General features: G+C 43.1%; 1 protein-coding gene across 1 annotated transcript in view; it reads left to right on the forward strand.

The window, feature by feature from the left end:
- Window positions 1–21,091, forward strand: part of LOC311136268 (rho GTPase-activating protein 32-like) — a gene marked incomplete at its 5' end in the record, with an annotated part of 157,636 nt that overhangs the window by 87,694 nt on the left and 48,851 nt on the right. Inside the window, 6 exons of the mRNA XM_084170399.1 lie at window positions 4,549–4,641; window positions 4,875–4,997; window positions 8,524–8,601; window positions 10,943–11,024; window positions 15,276–15,326; window positions 15,907–15,981. Coding sequence (XP_084026525.1) covers window positions 4,549–4,641; window positions 4,875–4,997; window positions 8,524–8,601; window positions 10,943–11,024; window positions 15,276–15,326; window positions 15,907–15,981 — 502 coding nt within the window. The remainder of the gene's footprint in view (window positions 1–4,548; window positions 4,642–4,874; window positions 4,998–8,523; window positions 8,602–10,942; window positions 11,025–15,275; window positions 15,327–15,906; window positions 15,982–21,091) is intronic.

Raw genomic sequence — 21,091 nt, forward strand, 5'->3', positions numbered from 1 at the left:
AAGAGGTTCTTACAGGATTAATTGTTGTACGGGAAAATTGACTTAAATTAAAATGTCACTAACAGTATTGTTGAGAGGCTGTTTTGCCGCTCCCTCTTTGAAGCGCCCAGTTTGGTACCTAGCTACTGCAGTTATTTGGATAGTGTTAGCCTAACTAGTATTTTAACCATCATTGCCTGCTCATTACAATACACAATGGCCACTGTTCTGCAGGCCAGTACATGGGGCGCTAAATTGCCTGTTCGAAATGAGTTGACATTAGCTTATACAATGTCTTCCATGACTCGTTAAGTCTAAGACCCGAAAAGAGTTGGTCCGAATATTCAGCGAAATCAGGAGACTTACTGCTAATCAACTAATCAGTCTCCCTATTGATTCAGTGAGACAGCCAGTCCCCCTTCCCTTTAAGGCCTCCATGTTGTGCTTGGCTTTACTCTTGTTTTACCCTATGTTCTCTAGTCTTTGTCTTTCTGGAGAGTCTTGGCCCTCTTTTGGTCTGTGTTTGCTTGGCCATGTTGACACTCGAGGAAGGGGGACTAAGGAGAGACACTGACGGCGGCGCAAATGGTACCCTATTCCCTACATAGTGCACTACATTTGATCAGAGCCCTATGAGCCCTGGTCAAAAGTAGTGCACTATATAGGGAATAGGGTGCCATTTGGGGCACATACACTGTCTGGCACACACACTGTCTGGCACACATAGGGGAAGGTTCACTTTTAGATTAGTGCGCTGAATAGGACAAGTGTTGTGGGAAGCGCCAGGCTATTCATCACCAACAGTAACCAACAACTGGAGCACAACAAGGAAAGCCTTGCTTATTATAGCCCAGACCAGACCAGACCAGACCAGACCGTGCATGGCCTTCATTCTCTGCTGCTCTGCAAAGCAAGCCCTCTATACAGAAGCCTACTTGCCCTCCAAATCAAGTGCTTAGTATTATAGCACTGTTGACACTGTTTTCATTCCTTGAAAGTCTGGGCTTTCTTTTTTGGTGTTTTTTTGTCTTACTTTTTTTCAGTCAGGGGTCTGCTTTGTCATTTAGGATAAACGTGGTGTCAGCGTCAACGTTCTGCACTCTCCCTCCCTGCAACATTTGACGGTTGAGGGTTGTTTAGGGAAATATTTGATTTATCCGGAGATCCATTTAAATGTTGTCAGCTTCGTCTTTTTTGAGCTCCCTCAAGGTGACAAATGGCTTTCGTGAAATAGTTAACCATTGTTTGGGCTGGTTAGTGCCACAGTGAAGTCTCAAATGAAAAACAAACATCCTTTTGAAAAAACCCGGGCATTTACACACCTTCCACATATAGAATTGCCTTATCTTCACCGGTTCCTCCTGGCCAGATTTGTCCTGGCTGTGGGTTAAATTGGGGCTAATCTGGTTATACATGTGTACATTTTTTTTTTGTACTGTTCGTGCCACATCTTGTGGAAAGAAACAAAGGCTCCGAGGCTGTGGTCCTTTTAAAACCAGGGCAGTGTCACGTACATGTCGTCAGCTTGTGCCCCATTAGACCCCTTCCTCTGGGCTACAACACTCGGCTTCTGTGGGTGTGTTGGTCGGCCCTGGCCTGATTGGGTTCACACGGTGCCAGCTCATGTCCTCGAATCGATGTGGCAGGAGCGGCCTGGAACCTCCCAGAGAGAAAGAGAGAGGGCCATGAGAGGGCCTGGCACCACGTCTGGCCTGGCCCCGTGCCCACCACCTCAATGGTCTCTGATCTGCTCTTCTCGGCTCTGATTTTCTCCTCTAACCTCTTCTCCCTTCTCAAATTTCTCTTCTCCTATAATCTCTCTCTATCCCTTCCTCTTCTCTAACCTCTTCTGTCCTCCCCTAACCTCTCATTTCCTCTGCTCTGCTTTCCTATCATCTCACCTCTCCTTTCTCCTCTCATCTCCTCTCCTCTAATCTCTCTTATTGAGCTCAGTTCTCTAACCTCTCCTGTCCTCTCCTCTCTAACCTCTCTCTCTCCTCTTCCCTTATCTAACCTCTCTCTCCTCTTCCCTTATATAACCTCTCTCTCCTCTTCCCTTATCTAACCTCTCTCTCCTCTTCCCTTATCTAACCTCTCTCTCCTCTTCCCTTATCTAACCTCTCCTCTTCCCTTATCTAACCTCTCTCTCTCCTCTTCCCTTATCTAACCTCTCTCTCCTCTTCCCTTATCTAACCTCTCTGTCTCTCTCCTCTTCCCTTATCTAACCTCTCTCTCCTCTTCCCTTATCTAACCTCTCTCTCTCTCCTCTTCCCTTATCTAACCTCTCTCTCTCTCTCCTCTTGCCTTATCTAACCTCTCCTCTTCCCTTATCTAACCTCTGTCTCTCTCCTCTTCCCTTATCTAACCTCTCTCTCGCTCCTCTTCCCTTATCTAACCTATCTCTCTCTTCTCTTCCATTATCTAACCTCTCTCTCTCTCCTCTTCCCTTATCTAACCTCTCTCTCTCCTCTTCCCTTATCTAACCTCTCCTCTTCCCTTATCTAACCTCTCCTCTTCCCTTATCTAACCTCTCTCTCTCTCCTCTTCCCTTATCTAACCTCTCTCTCTCTCTCTCCTCTTGCCTTATCTAACCTCTCCTCTTCCCTTATCTAACCTCTCTCTCTCTCCTCTTCCCTTATCTAACCTCTCTCTGTCTCTCTCTCCTCTTCCCTTATCTAACCTCTCTCTGTCTCTCTCTCCTCTTCCCTTATCTAACCTCTCTCTCTCTCTCCTCTTCCCTTATCTAACCTCTCTCTCGCTCCTCTTCCCTTATCTGACCTCTCTCTCTCTCCTCTCCTCTTCCCTTATCTAACCTCTCCTCTTCCCTTATCTAACCTCTCTCTCTCTCCTCTTCCCTTATCTAACCTCTCTCTCTTCTCTTCGTCTCCTCTCTAATTGGCCTCCAGTGGAGTGTTTGATTCCCTCTCCTGGGCGCTCACCATTCACTCTTTACTTTTGCCCTTTCTCTCTCTCATGCAGTCTTTTTTCTTCTCTATCTATCTCGCTCTCTCAACTCAAGTCTCTCTCGTCATCATAGACGATAGTTCCTCTGAGATACTTTAACTTGATCTAACGATGGCTTTTGATGATGACTGTGACACACACACAAGAGTATGTTGTTACCTACTGCATCTCACTCACATAATGTTTTCTCTCTGTCTCTTAGTAGGCTATTCTTCTATTGTCCTAGCCTTTATAGAATATGGAATATGAAGGACCACCACAGACCTAATGAAATCTCGTGGCCATCTATTGTGCATTACTCAAGAAGTCGGCCAAAAAAATTGAAACAACCGTAATTTCAGTATCATTATGATTGACTACATTATGAGCTCAGTCAATCATGTCGTTCTGGCTCATGCCCAAGTCAAACACTCACGCGTGCACACACACACACACACGCACACACGCACACACACAGCCATTTGTAGTGCAGGTTAGCTGACTGGAGTGGTTTCACAACTGGAAAAGCCAGCGTGGTATCCCCCACCAAAATGGTGGAATTTGCAATGTACTATGTGGCTGATAGAGTATTTTCTTGGATGTATCTATGGGGGCTGTGTGATACTTGAAACGACTCCCATCTGAAATCCTTGAACAGGGACTTGAAACTATAATTGAGATGTGTTTATCCTGCCTGAGTGCAGCTGTACTGTTTTGGAGCATCCATTATGCCTCTAAAGTACTCTAGTACCCTCCTACAGTTCTAGATGTGCTCACACACACACACGTTTGTGTGTTTACTGCTTCCTGTCCAGAAGTAGTACATAACCTTGGTGAAAGGAACACACAATTACAGTAAAACCTAAAAACAGCCGTCCCTCAGTGACGACTAGCTTGTGAAGCACACAGAGTAAAAGCCATTTCTCTGACTGAAACATATTTGTAGGACTGTGAGTGGTCATTGGCAGACCATGGGCAATTCAGTTTTGCATATGGCATTTAAGTTGTGTATATATTTTAGTAGTGCAAGAGAAAAAAGGCATTGCACAAAACAAATATTTGTGTTCTGCTGAATCAAATGTATTATCAAGGTCCCCTGAAATTCATTTGCCCTGCTTAAAGAACGAGAGTGCTTCATGTTTTTGATTGGTTGCGGATGTAAACTCACTTAGCAGCCTTATTGGGTTGAGTTAAATTGAAACTGTATACTCCCCTGGTGTTAGGCAGATACGCAACCAGAGTTGATTTCTTTCGTTAATGGCCTCTTGATTGGATAGATTTCCCTGAAGAGCCTGCCAGCCTGACGGCCATGATAATGATGATGATACTTCTGCTTAAAGTCTATGGTCTAAGTGTATATCCAGTTAGGAGGCCACTATCTGATTTAGGATCAGCTCTACTTAGCAAGTATCACCTAATGCCAGCCTCACCCATCATCTGCACTACAACCACGCTGTCTCTGGATCAGTTGTAAAGACCACGCAATGTGTCCACACAGGATTCTCATACACTACCTACAGCTGTAGGTCAATCGACACTACTCTGTGGAGCTACAGTGACAGAAGGGTATTGTGTGGTTTTATATAGATGTTTTACACATGGTCTGTTTCTGGTTTCCTCTCACAGGCAGTTTCCCAGATGCTGATGGCTTACCTCTCCCGCCTCACAGCTATCGCTGACAACAAGATCAACTGTGGGCCTGCCCTCACATGGATGGAGGTGAGCTTCTGTCTGGGTTTATGTCTGTCTATCAATCTCCCAAACACTCTACACAAATACACCACACATAAAACATAGTTTCCCATTTTTTCTCTCTCTTAAACACACCCGCTTACTGCTCCTCTCTTTCCTTACTCACTTACACATACTAGAACAGTAATTCACCAACCCAGTGTAATCGGTCTACATTGACAGACAGTAAATATGACACTAACTGTGTGTGTGTTTTCCAGGTTGATAACAAAGGCAACCACTTACTGGTCCATGAGGAGTCCTCCATAAACGTGCCTGCCATCGCCGCCGCCCATGTCATCAAACGCTACATCGCCCAGGCCGCCGACGAGCTCTCCTTCGAGGTGACGGGGAGAGTTGAAACACATTTGCGCATGCATGCACACACACTCACATGGACATACAGTGCATTCGGAAAGTATTCAGACCCCTTGACTTTTTCCACATTTTGTTATGTTACAGCCTTACTCTAAAATTGATTAAATCGTTTTTTCCCCCTCATCAATCTACACACAATACCCCATAATGACAAAGCAAAAACAGGTTTGTAGAAATGTTTGCAAATGTATTAAAAATAAAAAACTGAAATATTACATTTACATAAGTATTCAGACCCTTTACTCAGTACTTTGTTGAAGCACCTTTGGAAGCGATTACAGCCTCAAGTCTTCTTGGGTATGACGCTACAAGCTTGGCACACCTGTATTTGGGGAGTTTCTCCCATTCTTCTCTGCAGATCCTCTCAAGCTCTGTCAGGTTGGATGGGGAGCGTCGCTGCACAGGTATTTTCAGGTCTCTCCAGAGATGTTCGATCAGGTTCAAGTTCGGGCTCTGGCTGGGCCACTCAAGGACATTCAGAGACTTGTCCTGAAGCCACTCCTGCCTTGTATTGGCTGTGTGCTTAGGGTCGTTGTCCTGTTGGAAGGTGAACCTTCGCCCCCAGTCTGAGGTCCTGAGCGCTCTGGAGCAGGTTTTCATCAAGGATCTCTCTGTACTTTGCTCCGTTCATCTTTCCCTCGATCCTGACTAGTCTCCCAGTCTCTGCCACTGAAAAACATCCCCACTGCATGATGCTGCCACCACCATGCTTCACCTTAGGGATGGTGCCAGGTTTCCTCCAGATGTGACGCTTGGCATTCAGGCCAAAGAGTTCAATCTTGGTTTCATTAGACCAGAGAATCTTGTTTCTCATGGTCAGGTGCCTTTTGACAAACTCCAAGCGGGCTGTCATGTGCCTCCGTCAGGCCACTACCATAAGGCCTGATTGGTGGAGTGCTGCAGAGATGGTTCTCCCCTCTCCACAGAGGAACTCTGGAGCTCTGTCAGAGTGAGGTTCTTGGTCACCTCTCTGATGTAGGCCCTTCTCCCCCGATTGCTCAGTTTGGCCAGGCGGCCAGCTCTAGGAAGAGTCTTGGTGGTTCCAAACTTCTTCCATTTAAGAATTATGGAGGCCACTGTGTTCTTGTGGACCTTCAATGCTGCATACATTTTTTGGTACCCTTCCCCAGATCTGTGCCTTCGACCTCATGGCTTGGTTTTTGCTCTGACATGCACTGTCAAATGTGGCTTATATAGACAGGTGTGTGCCTTTCCAAATCATGTCCAGTCAATTGAATTTACCACAGGTGGACTCCAATCAAGTTGTAGAAACAGCTCAAGGATGATCAATGGAAACAGGATGCAAAGGGTCTAAGTACTTATGTAAATAAGGTATTTCTTTTTTAATTTTGTTCTAAATTTACAAAATTTTCTAAAAACCTGTTTTCGCTTTGACATTATGGGGTATTGTGTGTAGATTGATGAGGAAAAAAAACAATTTCATCCATTTTAGAATAAGGCTGTAACGTAACAAAATGTGGAAAAAGTCAAGGGGTCTGAATTCTTTGTGAATGCACTGTATGTGCAGATACAAATGGAGATGTCATGGATAAATGGATGTGCTTGGATGCGGTAATAAATAATCGTATGTATTTTATGAGCACGTTGTTCTTTGCTGTATGGATACCATGACAGGTTATCTGCGTCATATTTACCGTAATTTTCGGACTATAAGCCGCGCCTTTTTTCAAATTTTTCGACCCTGCGGCTTATATAACGGTGCGGCTAATCTATGGATTTTTACAGCTAACGGCCACTAGAAGACCTCCTAAATCTATGGATTTTACAGGTTACAGTCCACCAACTTTAACTCTATGGGCTCTATGACCGGTCCGCTCCCCCCACGTTTAAGCGGCGGGCTCCAGCAAGAAAAGCTGGAGGCCGGAAAAGTGAGACAGGTTGCGTGCAAAAGTAAAAGTGGAACCGAGAGTGGTACGAGAGACAGAACGAGAGACAGAACGAGAGCAAGACAGACAGACATTACGAGAGCGAGACAGTTTGTGCAAAGGAAGTTTTCATACACAAACCCTCATTATGGAAAACAAACGTAGAAATGCATATGATGCAGCTTTTAAGTTAAAGGCAGTCAATCTGGCTGTCAAAACATCCACGATCATTAACGGGTTCCGAAAGGCTGGACTGCAGCGTGATGAAGAGGAGGACGCCGCCACAGCTGAGGCCCTTCAGAGGCTGTTCGATTCCGACAGTGACGAAGAGGAGTTTGTTGGTTTTGAGAGCGACAACGAAGGAGAGAGGAGAGTGGCTGACGAAGCCACCCTGAGCCTGTTCGTTTCCGACACTGAAGATGAGGACTTTGGTGGTTTTAGTACGCAGGAAGAAGACGGAGATGAGGATTAATGACTTGACTTTTCTGGTTACAGCCGTGTACTGCACCTTAGCCTAAAAGATGAAGACGAGGATTAATGACTTTTCTGGTAGGCTGATTACCGTATATTTTAAGCAGCCGTGTTGCTGCAACTTTAGGCTTACGCGCTTACTGTCGTGTTACAGGCACTTTATTTTGCACATTTAATTTAGCCATTGATATTGCCTCGTCAAGCGCTGTAAGCTTTATTTTGCACATTTAATTTAGCCATTGATATTGCCTCGTCAAGCGCTGTAAGCTTTGTTTTTTGTTATGGTACTACTGTAGGCTATAATGTAGATAAATATTCAAAGATGTGCACACTTTTTCAAGGTTTTTCAAAAATAACCAAAGTTAAGTGGTTAAATGATTGTGACGCTATTAACTAATTTTGCTGGGGAACCCCTAGCACTCCCTCAAGGACCACTGGTTGAAAACCACTGCTGTAGATCACTGCCGGTATGTGCGCTGGGAGCGCACCGTTTAAGTTTGAAAGTTGAAAAGTTTGTGTCTGAAACGCTATGTGATACAGTACAGTTTACACAGCACAGTATATGTTCTGTAGCTACTATTGCACTAAATGGTAACACTTGAATACGTTATGCAAATATGCAACTTGTTTGTTGAAATGTTAATAAATGGGAGCTTCCTCAAGCAGCCATCTCTTTCCCGACAATCCCCTCTGTGCACGAACCCTTACATATGGTAATTAAACATTAAAACACCTGCGGCTTATAGTCCAGTGCGGCTTATATATGTACACATCATTCAATATCATTCAATTTAGCTGCTGCGGCTTATACTCCGGTGCGCCTTATAGTGCGGAAAATACGGTACTCTTATACCGACGCCTTAATACATTACATTGTTCCTAGGGAGTTGTTTCTCCATTTCTCTTTTCACACACTACATGCAATTCTTATGTAGAAATACATTCTGATGCAGTCAGTGGTTCCCAAACTTTTCTTAGCAAGGTACCCCTAATAATACCCACCATTTCTATAGTATTGGTTAGAGTTAGTATGTAGTTTCCCCTCAAATGTATTCACAGCATGACTTGATCCCGCTATCCCGCTCTCTTCTTCTCTCTCCCACTTTCTCTTTCTCCTCTATCTCTCCCCTGACAGGTTGGGGACATCGTGTCTGTTATTGACATGCCCCCCAAGGAGGACACCACATGGTGGAGGGGCAAGCACGGCTTTCAGGTTGGTGACCCAGAAGCACACACACAAACACTGTGTCGCAGTCTAGAATCTGGGGGACTCCACAAGGCCAGGATTATTATTGTGCTTTACTCATTTGGTTCACATTTGGTTTGGCTGTTTAGCAAATTTTACTCTGTGTACAAATGTATATTGGCTCATATTGTTCATTTGGGTGAAACATTTTTCTTGTCAGTTAAAGACAGACATACTTACAGAATTGTATCATACAAAATGCGTACAAAATAAGTGGTTGTTCTCGATCGGGATGTGATTATATTAGCTTAGCTGAGTTTTCCAGTATTCCATTTAAAGTGATCAATAGTCTTTCTTTGAGACCAATGAAGCCCAGTTTAGTGTTATCTGTTGATCCAGTCCAGCTGAACTTCCTGTGCCCTTAGCATTGAACCCTGGCAGTGTTCTGGTCATAGCTTACCCGTAGCATTGCCTCCTGGCAGTGTTCTGGTCATAGCTTACCCGTAGCATTGCCTCCTGGCAGTGTTCTGGTCATAGCTTACCCGTAGCATTGCCTCCTGCGCGCTTGGCTCTCCGCTCGCTGCCCCGGGGGACAAACACTCTGATTCAGGCCAGCTGGGAGGGCAGCCATATTGGACGGGGCTTCACAACATGTTATTGAACGCAAGGACGATTGGGAACTTCGGAAGCTGTTGTTGCCTGTTGGTTTGTTGTACTGTAGCTGTGTATATGCTGAGTTGACAGAGGAGAGTAGTTTGTTTGTGGTTTTGGTATATTAAACAGATTTTTCAATTATGTAAAGCATGGCACTCATTCCTAGGAAGAATTGTCTCATACATACATGTCTTCAACAAAGATGTCACGACTATGTTATTACACACAGTGTTGGTCCTTAAAACCAATCTGGATTTTGGAGGAAACACCACTGTATGTTACTACTAGATATTGAAACATTGATTGGATGGTATATCTGCTATCACAAAGCAGATGTCCATGCCATCCCTCCTATTGCCACCGGAGGTCAGTCAGTCACCCTAGAGGCAGTCTGAGTCAGTCTGTGACTGGAGGTGGATAGGCAGCTGATAGCTGTCTTTATTTACCAGCCTGCCTGCAGAGCCTCAGGGAAAGAGAGGGGGAAAGAGATAAAGGGAGGGAAGGAGAGAGAAAGCTGGAGGAGCAACAGAGAGTGAGAAAGAGGGAGAGAGAAAATCCAAGCATGGCAAGGGTGAGCTTCTTTTGTTGAATGCGCATCATGAGTCAACTCTTTCTATAGTATAGTACTGTTTGTAAGTCGCGAGACAGCTGGACCTTGGATCCCTTTGATAGTTACGTTCAACTTTCAACCGTCTTATCAGTCACATTACTACAAGATGGAGGCAGTTTATGTTGCAAAGCGTGCAGATTATATACTCCTAAGCAAATAGAAACACTTTTTTTGACAGTGTATTAGTGTAGTCTGGGTCTCTATGTTAGGCATCACACAAGTTAAGATTTGTTCCTCAGCGGACTAGATGATTAGTTGATAATGACAGAATTGTTTTGTCAAACTACTCTGCTGGGAATGGCTTTGTTTTAGCAGTTTCCCCCGTCTTCATTAAAGTGCGCTAAAATATTTATACCTCTTCTTCCTCCAAACTCCTTAAGTAAAGCCTAGTGTTTTATATTATTCTATTATTCAAAATGGATTTCTTAACACACAGTTTAGCCTGAAGGCATCTTATGTCGATTTGTATTGGTAGGATCAGTTGTGTTAGATCAGAAATTAGTTGTTTTACTCATGTTCATCGTTAATTCGTAAATACATTCAAAGATTAAGGATATTTTGCTTTCTGGTTGACTGTGGAGAATTGAAACTATCACAGTCTGTTCTTGACCTTTCTTCTGATATAAAACATTTGGGCTATACACACGCGCATGCAGTCAAACACACATATCGCCCCACTGGGCTTTACCTCCGCATCAGGTGACAAATACCATAGCTTGGGCAGCTATTCAGGCACATGATCTTGAATGAACACTGCAACGAGCACAGCACAGTGCCAAGTGGTATCCTCGGGTCAAAGTACGCCCCTCGCTGGTCGTGCACCAACCTTTTAGTACATATTAATACCAACTGCCTATGGACTCCTTAATACAGAGAGAGGTCTCCAACAAAATACCAGATACACAGTGGTGAAATGTTGATATTAGGCTCACAACATTGAAGAAGGGCCTTCTTAAGTGGATGAAGCTTATTTATCAGTCTTTAATGGTAATGCGTTCCCTTTCTCGCTCTCTCTCACACTCACACAAACACGTGGTTACTCATCCTCTCTGCTTACTCTCGCACTCTCTCTCTCTAAAAGTGTTGTGTGGCCTCTCTTCCCAGGTTGGCTTCTTTCCCAGTGAGTGTGTGGAGCTGATAAACGACAAGGTTCCGCAGTCCGTCACCAACTCGGTGCCAAAACCAGGTACTGTACTTCCTCTCTAACAACCACAGTGAGGTGTCCTTGAATCGCCTAATGTTCGTTTCCACTGGGTGCTATGCTGTTTTTGGTGATGTGTGGATAAAGTGTCAAGTATACCTTATCAAAAATGTGCAGTTGTTGTTGTGGCTTTGACATTATTAACTATGAACGACTAACTAGATATCTCTATTTCTGCTAGCAGGAAGCAATTGGTTATAGAAAATGTGTACCGTGTATATCAACATGATAGAGTATGATAATGTCTGGTGAGATGGGGGTGGATTCCCAACAATGATCTCATCTGTAAGTGTGTGGTGTGATGATGTGGTGGATGGGATGTGTGGTGTGTCATGGTGACCAAACTGCAGCAGGTGCTAGTGCCACTCTGTGGAGGAGTAAGGGTAATGCTCTACACAAGTGTCTGTCTGTCTCAGGCAAGCTGAGGCTAAAGCACCTAGCATTCCACCTGGGGGAAAACCAATCATGTCATTGCAAAGACCAAACAGCAGAGACCACCGAATGAGTGAAGTCACGACCAACCCAAACGTTTAACTGGCCTTTTCAAACTTATTTCAGGACTGGCTCCACCATACAATAGGGTGAATCCAAAAGGAAAGTTTAGTGAATGCAAAGGCCTAGGGATTGATTGAAGAGACTTGTGTATTCAACACAACGCTAGACTGCAAAAGAAAAACATAGTGTATTCGGAAAGTATTCAGACCCCTTGACTTTTTCCACATTTTGTTACGTTACAGCCTTCTTCTAAAATGAGTTACATTCTTTTTTTCCCTCATCAATCTACACACAATACCCAATAATGACAACACGAAAACAGGTTTTTAGAAATGTTTCAAATTTATATATATATTTTTAAAAAAATACATTTTTTACATAAGTATTCAGACCTTTTGCTATGGGACTCGAAATTGAGCTCAGGTGCATCCTGTTTCCATTGATCATTCTTGAGATGTTTCTACAACTTGATTGGAGTCCACCTGTGGTAAATTCAATTGATTGGACATGATTTCGAAAGGCGCACACCTGTCTATATAAGGTCCCACAGTTGACAGTGCATGTCAGAGCAAAAACCAAGCCATGAGGTCGAAGGAATTGTCCGCAGAGCTCCGAGACAGAATTGTGTCGAGGCACAGATCTGGGGAAGGGTACCAAAAAATTTCTGCAGCATTGAAGGTCCCCAAGAACACAGTGACCTCCATCATTCTTAAATGGAAGAAGTTTGGAACCACCAAGACTCTTCCTAGAGCTGGCCACCCGGCCAAACTGAGCAGTTCGGGAGAAGGGCCTTGGTCAGGGAGATGACCAAGAACCCGATGGTCACTCTGACAGAGCTCCAGAGTTCCTCTGTGGAGATGGGTGAACCTTCCAGAAGGACAACCATCTCTGCAGCACTCCACCAATCAGGCCTTTATGGTAGAGTGGCCAGATGGAAGACACTCCTCAGTAAAAGGCACATGACATCCCACTTGGAGTTTGCTAAAAGGCACCTAAAGGACTCTGACCATAACAAACAAGATTCTCTTGTCTGATGAAACCAAGATTGAACTCTTTGGCCTGAATGCCAAGCGTGGAGAAAACCTGGCACCATCCCTACGGTGAAGCATGGTGGTGGCAGCATCATGCTGTGGGGATGTTTTTCAGCAGCAGGGACTGGGAGACTAGTCAGGATCAAGTAAAGATGAACAGAGCAAAGTGCAGAGAGATTCTTGATGAAAACCTGCTCCAGAGCGCTCAGGATCTAAGACTGGGGCGAAGGTTCACCTTCCAACAGGACAACGACCCTAAGCACACAGCCAATACAAGGCAGGAGTGGCTTCGGGACAAGTCTCTGAATGTCCTTGAGAGGCCGGACTTGAACCCGATCTAACATCTCTGGAGAGACCTGAAAATAGCTGTGCATCGACGCTCCCCATCCAACCTGATAGAGCTTGAGAGGATCTGCAGAGAAGAATGGGAGAAACTCCCCAAATACAGGTGTGCCAAGCTTGTAGCGTCATTGTGGTCCTCTGTAGCTCAATTGGTAGAGCATGGCACTTGTAACGCCAGGGTAGTGGGTTCGATCCCCGGGACCACCCATACGTAAAAATGTATGCACACATGACTGTAAGTCGCTTTGGATAAAAGCGTCTGCTAAATGGCATATTATTATTATTAATATACCCAAGAAGACTCAAGGCTGTAATCGCTGCTAAAAGTGCTTCAACAAAGTACTGAGTAAAGGGTCTGAATACTTATGTAAGTGTAATATTTCTGTTTTTTTATAAACGTGTTAACATTTCTAAAAACCTGTTTTTGCTTCATCATTATGGGGTATTGTGTGTAGATTGATGAGGGGGAAAAAAACAATTTAATCAATCTTAGAATAAGGCTGTAACGTAATAAAATGTGGAAAAAGTGAAGGGGTCTGAATACTTTCCGAATGCACTGTAACTCCTAGATAATTATATTGATATCTTTGCTCGAATGTGATGTTACCGTATTGGTACGATATGTGTCCAATGTGAATTCCACTACTGGAACACAACATAAAAATGAAATCCATAGTTACCACGCTCTTGAATAACCACTTAAACTTGTCTCATGTCTCTGTTTGCACAATTTCAATACTAATCCAATGCAAACACATATTGCTGATCTATAGCTAGCCAAAGCAAACAGATAAGCCACCTCAGTGCCCAAAAACAAACATAGCCATTCAACACGCGAGTGTACCATAAAGCCCTATTACAATCAGAAAGTACAGCCACAACATTCCAATATCACTGGCCACTTTAAGAAATGGAACACTAGTCACTTTAATAATGTTAACATATCTTGCACTACTCATCTCATATGTATATTCTGTATTCTATAATATTCAACTGTATCTTAGTCCATGCCGCTCTGTCATTGCTTGTCCATATATGTATATATTCTTCAATGCCATTCCTTGCTTAGATTTGTGTGTATTGGGTATATGTTGTGAAATTGTTCGATATTACTGCACTGTCGGAGCTAGAAGCACAAGCATTTCGCTACTCCCGCAATAACATCTGCTAAACACGCGTATGTGACAAATAAAATGTGATTTGATAGGCGTAGTAGAAACTCTGTCATGCTTGGACTGACACCCTCTAACACAGGTAATGCTCTTAGATGGATCGTGAAAAGTGCAGCTTATGTCATGTTTTTTTTAAATGTTTTTGTTTTCTTTGTTCTTTTTGTCATGTCCCTGCCCATCTTCCAAAAACATCTGAAACCTCTTCAAAGAATATCTTAAATAACACATCTGTCTTATTCCCCCCCATTGTCTTTTTCTACTAGCACTAACTTTGCTGAGAACTTATTTATCGAGGACAAATGTACTTACTATGACTGTGAAATGTGGTTGTCTCACCTAGTTATCTTAATATGAATGCACTGACTGTAAGGCTCTCTGGAAAAAAGCGTCTGCTAAATGACTAAAATGTAAATGTAATGCCAAGCCCTTTCCATGGCATCCTGTCCTATCCTATATCCTGAAATGGTATCCTATACCCTATATAAAATGCACTACTTTTGGCCAAAGCTTCATTTGCTCTGGCCCAAAGTAGTGCACTATATAGGGAATAAGGTCCCATTTGGGACACAGCCCCATGTACTCGCTCGATCAGCCAAAGGCACGTTTAGCCTAATTTCAATCAGCCTTGAAAAATCACTTTCAATCCAAGGGGTGAATCACCCAATGACTGTGTCAGAACCATCTAAGTGGCTTTGGGGTGGGGTGCCGGGTAGGAGCTGAACCATGCAAGGCCTGCTGGGAATGATGTCAAGGCAGAGGGAACAGGGAAGTGATGACATGGCAAAAAAAAAGACACACCCCACAAGATCCGCAATGAGGAATAGCATCATCATAACTATGCAGTCTCAGGTTTTGTTAGGGGTTAAGGCCCAATGTTATCTGGTACACAAACGTAAAAGCCAATGTTTCCAAGCATATTAGATGGTGTTTTGTCAATATGAAAATAATGCATCATACTGTCTGTCATACTGTCACACATGGTGTCCTGAATGCACACAAAGAAGGCACACTGTGGAAATTACTCATTTGCTTGCCCAACCCTTTTGCTTTTAGGTGATCTCCTCTCTTTGGGTTGCCATGTTGGTCACAAACCTGACCATTTGCATGTCGTTTTTTTTGCACGGCTTCACTCTGCTCCATGAATGTTTAATCTTGTTGTTTATTTCACTGTCATCCCCTCTGCCACCCCACCCCAGCATCCCCCTGCTCGGGTCTGCGGCCTGCCTCCTGGAGTCTCTTCCCGCCCTGTGCGTGCTGGTATACACCCCCCTCTCCCATCCCCCTCACTCACACAAGACCCGTTCAAGGCATCCTTCATTCTTTCCTTCCTTGAAGTAATCAATGATAAAAAATGACTGGACAGGTAAAAGCCATGTGATGGAGCCATTGCATTCACCTCTCCAATTATGTCTAATCAGTGATTAGAGGAAGGTAGGAAGGATGCACTTTTAAAGAATTTGAACAAGGCCACACTTTCCTTACCTACATTGTTTCCTCCTTTCACACCTGGTTGTCAAATTCAATTTGTTCATTACAACACTTAATGCTACTTTTTACTGCCTGACACCAATTTTGACAGTGAAAATGATTGTATTTGCTGCCATTTCTTTCAATGGCACCTCTACAAAGTTTAAGGATTCACTGCCCAATTATGTATTATGAAAGTGTCAGATGCCAAGCTATCTGACTGAGTGACCGTCTCGAAACAGAAAAAAATATGTTGTTCCTGCCATGTTCCTCCTCTAACAGAACCGTTCTCTCCTTCTCCGTTCCCCCGCTCCTACCTTCCTCTCCTTCCCGTCCATCCGTCTGTGCGCCTGCATGCAGATTTGGAGATGGAGAGTGTAAAGCAGGACAATGCATGGGTGGCCGACCCATTAAACCACTACAGCCTGAGCTCAGGTAGACCCGTGTGTCCATCCATATATGTGCCATAACCACCTCAGTGCTAACCCTCTACTAACGCACACAGCACGCCACTGAGGCACTCTGTCAGTCTGTTCACTAAGTCTCTACAATACCAATGCACTAGGACTAGAGTCCTTAGTTAATTATTAGTTAGATACTCATCATTCTTAATTCTTAGTGCATTGGTATTGTATATTTCAGGATCCTTCTCTTTGGTGCATGGGGACTCACTTGAACTGCTAAATCCACTCACTCTCTAACCTGAACACTGTTGTCGGAGCGAAACGTATCCACCTTTATCAGATTCACTTGCACTAGACTTGATTAGCTTTGTTATTTACCTTTTTCATTTCAGGTTTATCAGGATTCCTTTTTGAACCGTTCTCTGTATATGCAAATGACTGGACTAAAAATATTATCCTGCTGCTTTTTTCTTCAGACCTCTTGAATGTCCCCCTATCTGTTTCCCAGTCAGCTGTAGTTGTCTACTGTTTGGTTTAACTTGAAATACTTTTGGCTGTGGCTGGGGTCTAGACTGGCTTGATTTATTCAAGTCCCCCCTTTAAAGCGGGGGCTATAAAATGATCCTTTGGCACATTGTCCTACAACAGCAAGAAGCACAGTCTTCTCTATGGTGACTGAAATTGCTACATTCCTAACAGGGGAACCCTGGCGTGTTCAAACGTACACTGACCAGCTCCCCTGCATGGAAAATGGCCTCTGTCCTTTTAGCAAGCTAACTGGGTTGACATTTCTACCTCTGTAATTTCAGAGTGAGCAGATTGAAATAACTCCTTTGCAGTTGGCTGCACCTCTATATCGAGATGCCTTTGAAATTGTCGATCTGAGTTACTGTGGAAAACGTTCGCATTTTTAACTTGAGTTTAAAAGGACATCTGCAAACTGTCTCACTTGGATGAAGGATTACAATGTAACTGAACCTAGAGTCCTTTTGTGTTACTTTCTTGACGTCTGATCTACACATTTAAACACTGAATTCCGAGCTACAGTGTGATCAGCTCTGCTCCTTTTTCCAGCTTGGCTGCTCCAGTAGGGCAGGTGTTTGTCCAGATGTTCTGACCCCGCTACTCTTTCCATCCCCTACTTCCTCCGTTGGCTGGAGCTGGCTTCCTGTCTGGGAACCAGTCTAGTGACTTGGGCAACTGTGAGGAGCGCAAACGAGCCAAGACAGCTGGATGTGTCTATGAGAAAAACAAAGTGAGAGATAGAAGGAAGGAGAGAGAAAATATGTGAAGGAGGCAGTAAGATTTGTCCAGCTTCTCCCCATGGGATTTTGGTCGACACGTCCTGGGCCGTGAAACTATGTTAGGCACAGAGATTGTATCAGAAACTTAAGCCCTCATTCTCTTTGATGCGGGATGAGGGTGCTCTCACCTACAATGACCCCTTGGGTTGTGTTTTTGGTGTGCACACAACGTGTGCATAGTACGCTAAGGTGAATACAAAGGCAATGGTTTGTTTCATTTAGGCTACTTTTAGGAGTGGTTGTTTGAGAGTAACCAAAAATTATCAAGGCGTTTCCCTTGTCAGTTAATTTGAGAACGTCAAACCACATTACACAGTTAATTCTTTGTCCGAGTGGAGATATTGAGAAAAGATTACCTGAGTCTAAAATGGAAGCTGTCTTCACCCTGCATGCATTGAATGTGTGTACAGTTCCACAAAATGGTGTGTGGTATATTCTACCACTAATTGCTTCTGTAGCATTGGTGCCCTGTAATATTGACAGATTTGTTGGTGCAGGAATATCAGTCCATCTTTTTCTGAGGTGGAATTTGCCCTTGCATCAGAATCTGCCACTTCATAGTAAATAGAGGATGTCCTTGTTGTTTGGCCTCAAGACAACTCCAACCTTAATTTATAAGTTCAAGTTTTTACTTAGAATTTCAATCGCTCCTTGATCACATTACATAGGCACCTCAAACCAACTTCGGATTGTTCACAAGGTAGGGACACCCTTTGCTTTTCCCAACAAGCACTTTCACGATTTTATATAAATATTATATAAATATAAAAAGCTCTTCAACCACGTGACTTAGCAACCTAATTTCAACTGTCCATTATTACTTACATAGAGGCATGTTGTACAACCTTAGCTTTTCTCATAAAAGGATTCCTTAATGTTTTATATATACTGAACAAAAATATAAACGCAACATGTAAAGTGTTGGTTCCATGTTTCGTGAGCTGAAATAAAAGATCCCAGAAAATGTCCATACGCACAGAAAGCTTCTTTCTCTCAAATGTTGTGCACAAGTTTTGTTTACATCCCTGTTAGCAAGCATTTCTCCTTTGCCAAGAGAATCCATCCACCTGAAAGGTGTGGCATATCAAGAAGCTGATTAAACAGCATGATCATTGCACAGGTGCACCCTGTGCTGGGGACAATAAAAGGCCACTCTAAAATGTGCAGTTTTGTCACACAACACAATGCCACAGATGTCTCAAGTTTTGAGGGAGCATGCAATTGGCATGCTGACTGCAGGAATGTCCACCAGAGCTGTTGCCAGAGAACTGAATGTTCATTTCTCTACCATAAGCAGTCTCCAATATCTTTTAGAGAATTTGGCAGTACATCCAACCGGCCTCACAACCCCAAACAACGTGTTACCATGCCAGCCCAGGACCTCCACATCAGGCTTCTTCACCTGCAGGATCATCTGAGACCAGCCACCCCCGACAGCTGATGAAACTGTGGGTTTGCACAACTGAAGAATTTCTGCACAAATTGTCAGAAACCGTCTCAGGGAAGCTCATCTGCATACTTCTAACCGTCCTCACAACAGCATAACACATGTATGATATCATTAGGGCGAGCAGTTTGCTGTTGTCAATGTTGTGAACAGAGTGGCGGTGGGGTTATGGGATGGGCAGGCATAAGCTATTGACAACCTACACAATTGCATTTTATCGATGGTAATTTGAATGCACAAAAATACCATGATGACATCCTAAGGCCCATTGTGAGACCCATTTTTTTAAAGGTATCTGACCAACAGATGCATATCTGTATTTCCAGTCATGTGAAATCCATAGATTTCTTCCATAGCTAATTTATTTATTTTAATTGAGTGATTTCCTCATATGAACTGTAAAATCAATTAAGTTGTTGCGTTTATATTTTTGTTCAGTATAGCTCAAATCATTCGCGAGCTATGGATGTTTGTACGTCTGAATGTCTGGCGAATATCGAATCATTACCACGGTGAGTAACTTGATTTGAACACTTTTGTTCCAAGACAGTATATTCTTTCCTACCAAATATGCCACTCTGAGGCTCAAGATGGATTCGATTTTTCTATTAACGTACATGTTTTAATGAGATGCTCAAATTTTAATTTACATGTACTTGTATGTGGTTCGGGTTGTTGTGGGTTCATGTTGAAACTTGATATGGTTGTTATCATCGAAGTTATATATATATATTTACATAGCGAATGGCAAATTATTTAGTCATTTTTATTATACTGCAGACACCACGGCATTCATCTATTTTCAGCGTCATTAAACTATACAATGCTTGCGAGTGACATTTTCATATTCCTGCCTGCTCCCATAAAGAGAGGAATGAATTACCCAATTTGAAACGGAATTGCGGTCGTATTCTACATAGATTGGCACAGCGTTCCCATGCGTTGTCTTCTGACTAGTTTGGTTGTAAACTGACACGGGAAGGGGCTGGTCATTAACTGAAAGAAAAAAAAGGAAAGAATTCTGTGAAGAAATGTAGCTTGCTTAGCAATTGACGAGCGAGGTGCACACTTATCCGAATTGTCTTTTGACTGCTATTCACTGTCCACGGGTACCCTACGTTTTGTGATTGAAGGTTTGTCGGCGGTGTCTTTTGAAGTAATTAGTCGTTAAACAAATGATAAGGAGTTGCAGTTACAGTATGAGTGTCTAAGGAAATGTCTACAGTTTACCTTGGATTCCCTATTTAAAGTCCCATCATAAAGTGAGAATCCCACTGGGTTTCGCAGGTAAGAATGTATTACGGTATGGGATTTAATTTGTTGTAGCCTAGTTGTGTGCACTTCAGTTGAATGGGTTGAAGCTGTCTTTCCTTGCCCCTTAATTATTTGGCACCTTTTCACAGCTCATTGATTGACAACCTGAAATTAGGTTGTCAATCAATGCGCTCGAGCCGTTTTGTTGATCTTCTCTGAAATTTGTAACAATGTAACACTCATGGGGCAGTCATTAAAGGGATACTTCGGGATTTTGGCCATTGAAGACCTTATCTACTTCCCCAGAGTCAGATGAACGGTTTCCATTAGTTACCACAGCCACAAAGTCGAAAATTGTTTTTCGTTCTTAAAGGTTAGCTGTGTGGTTAATGTTAATGTTAAAATCACATTTTAAAGACGAGAAATTGTAGAAATAGGTGGGGTTTGACTTTGTGGCTGTGGTAACTAGTGGCCCGTTTGAAGGAAGTTGCAATTGCTGACTAACATTACATAGCTCTTGAAACTCAAATCAACCCTAACATTCCTTTGACAATTACCCTAAAATAAGTTAGTTGCTTCCTACCGAGTTTAATGAGGTACCAGCCATTGCCCAACTATGTCACAGGTTAGGTTGATAGTGCTTTCCCAGCTTATTACCTTCAGTGACTGAGCCAGTTGTGAGGGTCTGTTAACATTCAACAGCAGTTAGTTATGTGTCTAATAGGCAGACCTATTTCTATGATTCAGATTCCTTCAGAATTCTCTTATGCTCACAAAAACAGTATTGAATTTTTATTACCCCCTTTATTGTTGTGGCAATGACATCATATAATGACATGCTTTAAATTGATTCATAGCTTTGAGATACCACAGTGATCCTTTAGAGGTATATTTGGCTTTTCAGTTTGAATGTCCTCAACCTTATCTCGACAAAGGCTGAGATGGATGTCTTACAAATCAGTTTCATGTGGACTTGCTGAAAATATGACGTCAAAATGAACTCACTCTGGTCCCCCAAGACAAATATTGCTCTATTTATTAGTTGTCGTTAGACTGAAGGACCATTTGCATAGTTGTCCTGTGAGACCACACACTTGTGGCTGATGTCGTCCCTCTCTCCTCAGCCAGAACTCTCT

The sequence above is a fragment of the Coregonus lavaretus genome, assembly GCF_964263955.1.
Source record: "Coregonus lavaretus genome assembly, chromosome: 10".
Lineage (NCBI taxonomy): Eukaryota > Metazoa > Chordata > Actinopteri > Salmoniformes > Salmonidae > Coregonus > Coregonus lavaretus.